This window comes from Gekko japonicus, unplaced genomic scaffold (genome assembly GCF_001447785.1).
Source record: "Gekko japonicus isolate JY-2015 unplaced genomic scaffold, Gekko_japonicus_V1.1 scaffold2423, whole genome shotgun sequence".
Taxonomy (NCBI): domain Eukaryota; kingdom Metazoa; phylum Chordata; class Lepidosauria; order Squamata; family Gekkonidae; genus Gekko; species Gekko japonicus.
In genome coordinates, this window is record NW_015169858.1 from 129,512 (window position 1) to 132,578 (window position 3,067).

General features: G+C 60.6%; 1 protein-coding gene across 5 annotated transcripts in view; it reads left to right on the plus strand.

Moving 5' to 3' along the window:
- Window positions 1-493: 493 nt before the first annotated feature.
- The window catches only part of TFAP2B (transcription factor AP-2 beta (activating enhancer binding protein 2 beta)), a 113,886-nt gene continuing 111,312 nt past the window's right edge, over window positions 494-3,067 (plus strand). For all 5 annotated transcript variants that reach the window (XM_015417394.1, XM_015417396.1, XM_015417398.1 and 2 more), the window contains exon 1: window positions 494-833. In XM_015417394.1, the coding sequence (XP_015272880.1) occupies window positions 753-833 (81 nt within the window). In that variant the 5' untranslated portion in view covers window positions 494-752. The remainder of the gene's footprint in view (window positions 834-3,067) is intronic.

Consider the following 3,067-nt stretch of genomic DNA (forward strand, 5'->3'; position numbering starts at 1 on the left):
AATAGTAATAATAATAGTAATAATAATAGTCATAATACTTTTCGATTTATTGATCGCTCTTTCCCACACACCTGCAGACTCAGAGCGATTTACAGTTACTCTTTGACAATTGGACTAACAATATTCGATAGGCTTGACCTACAGGTGCACGGGACGCCCGCGGGGCGCGCACGCCCTCTTCTTCAGTCGCTGCCCGTCCCATTCCAAAGTTCCAGACGCGCCCCCCCGTCCTCCTCCGAGTCCAAGCAGAGACGCGGATACACATGTGCACGCGTGCGGGTGGCCACAGCCCCACGCGCGCGTCTCTCCAAAACGCGTCTCTCCAAAGGCGCGCCGATATAATTTATCAGTCGTCTCCATTTCGGCGGCGGCTGGGGGGTGGGTGGGGGTGCGCGGAGGCGTGTGCGGCTCTCCTCCGCGGGCGCGCGCCTAGGTGTGTGAGTAATTAGATGCGCAATCTCTGCGTGTGTGTGTGTGCGTGTGTGCATGCGGGCGTGTGTGTGCGTGCGCGTGTTCCAAATCTGTTGTATGTGTTGTATATAAACTCCCGTTCGAATGGAGACCGGTTTTCCGACCGGGCAGAGGCTGCGGTTTCCTCTCCCCCACCCTGCCCATTGTTTCCCGCGCCGCGCAGATCGCAGTCGCGATGCGAGAGGAACGTCGGAGCGGCCGCCTGTCCCCCCTTTCCAATTATAGATGGATCATTACGGAGCGCGCAGGAGTAAGAAGCCAGCTGCCCGCTCTGCACATGAATGCATTCGCCTCCTAGAGAGCCGCCCGCCATCATGCTCTGGAAACTGGTGGAGAACGTCAAGTACGAGGATATCTACGAGGTGAGTCCCGGGAGCCGAGGAAGGGCTTCCCGGGCAGGGGGAGAGAGAGGAGGAGGAGGAGGAGGCGCGGATCCAAGCGCCGGGCTCCGCAGTTCCGGACGGATTTCTGGCGGAGGTTCGGCGGCCGTCCGGGGCGCCGCGCAACCCCAGCCCGGCGCGCCGCGGCGCTGGCCGGCGGAGCGCTTGGGGGGGGGGGGCTCCTTCCTGCACCCTTGGGGGGGCCGAAAGAAGACTTTCTTTTCTTTCCTTTTTTTTGGGGGAAGAGATTTCAGCTGGGAAGGATGGAACGGCGAGGGGCTGGATTTGGAAGGGCGGTTTCGGTCGACTGGGCGCAGGCTAGCGCCGAATCGTTCGTTTTAATGGGGGGTCGTACCGGAAAATATAGTATTTAATTTTCTCGTTTGATTTTTCACTCACACACAAACACACAGACACACACAGACAGAGGCTGAACCGGTCCTTTCTTGAGGTGGGACCTCACCGCGAAGGGAATAGGTAGAGGAAGACAGGAAACCGAGGACACCCAGCCAGGCGTTTACACGTGCTCGGGACGGCGACAAACGCGGGTTGGCTTTGGAGATCGCAGAGAGCCAAAATTTGCTCGCTCGCTCTCTCTCTCTCTCTCTCTCGTTTTTATTTTGTTCTTGAACCGGCTCCCCGGAGATTCTCGCGTCTGGTCTAAGATTCTCGCGTCTGGTACAAGATTCTCGGGTCTGCCTTCGCCGTTCAAACCAGAGAGCCGTTTTCTCCCGGGTTTCAACGCCAGGGCGCACGGCGGATCTTTCCAAAGCAAGGCTTGGCTTTTCGCCTTTCCCGCAAGACGCTCCGTGGCGGGTAGCCAGAGCCGGTTCCGAAGCGCGGTTCGGCCGGTACACCCCTCCCCCCTTTTCTTCTTCTTTTTTGGTCCGCGGATGGAAAAAGTCTACTTTCCTTCCGGCGGACTAAGCGAGTTGGGACGGCGGCTGCGGTTTCCCAGGGTGGGAACGGGCAGGAGGGTTGTTGTTTTTTTCTTTCCCTTCTTCCTCTTCTTCTCGAGAGAGAGCGAGCGCTTTTTAATAGCCTCGGCTGGGTATTTATTGGAGTGCGGCTGGGGGGGGGGGGGGGGGGGGAAGAGGCAGGGAAAGTCGTTTTGGGGGGGGGAAGACCCGTTTTCCACGCTCGGCGGCGTTTATCGCTCACTGTCGGGCGATCAAAACGAAAGGAAAGTCGAGGGATCCCGGGGACGAGTTAATCTTTCACAGGAAGGGATGGCGGGCTCGCCTCCCCCACCCCACCCCCGACCACCGGGAAGGAGGGACCCGCGCGGTTCTCTCAGCAGCCCGGAGCCCCCGCGGCGCCCCTTTGCTTCGGCAACCCCAGCCGGTCCGGGCGCCAGACGCTCAGGGCGCAGCTTGGGATCCCAGCGGGTCGCCCTCTTGCAGCGGCCGGGACGACGTCCCTGTATCCTCCACCGCAGCGCAGCCTCGACTGAAATACGACTCCAAAGGCGTCCCGATCCAAGCCTGGTTCCTGGAGCGGCCTCATTTGTCCAGCCCAGAAGGCCGACTTCGACCTCCCCCGACCCCCCAGTTCCGGCCCTCTCTGCTTTTCCTTTCCCCCAAACCCGTCGGGAGCAGGCCCTGGAAGGCCAAGCCCGGAAGAAACGCCAAGACCAAAGACCAAAGGGAGGGCCGGTTCGTTTTGAGCTCTCCTGGTTCCGTTTGTCCGGTTCCGGTTCCCCGGCCTTGCCGCTGGGAAAAGGATCCTGGGCAAACGTAGAAACCGGAGGAGGGTGTGGGGTTTTTTTTTTTGGGGGGGGGTCCCTCTGGAAATACGCCTCCGCCGCCCGGTCCCCCCCGCAGCGCAAGCGAAGCCTTTCGCTTCCTCGGAGCCGTGTGATCCATTCAAGTCTTCCTCGGTCCTCTGGTCGGAACGGGCGACGCTCGTGTCGGGTCAGCCGGCGTCCCTCCCCAGCCGGGAGCGCAGAGCCGGGCCGGGCTCGGCCGAGTGTGAGGCAGGAGGGAACATTTGGTTGAACTTTAACAGCTCGGGAGCCAGCCCGGCCGGCCAAACGGGTTCTACGCCAGCCAAGATATTTCTCTCTCTCCCTCTCCCTTTCTTGCCCCTGGCTTCGCTTAGAAACGAGGCCCTGGGAATCCTGTCGAAGGGAGGTGAGAACGGGCCGCTTTTCCCTCCCCGAGGAGGTTGGGGGGGGGGGCACACGCTATATTCACACGTCAGGGCAGGCTCAGCCG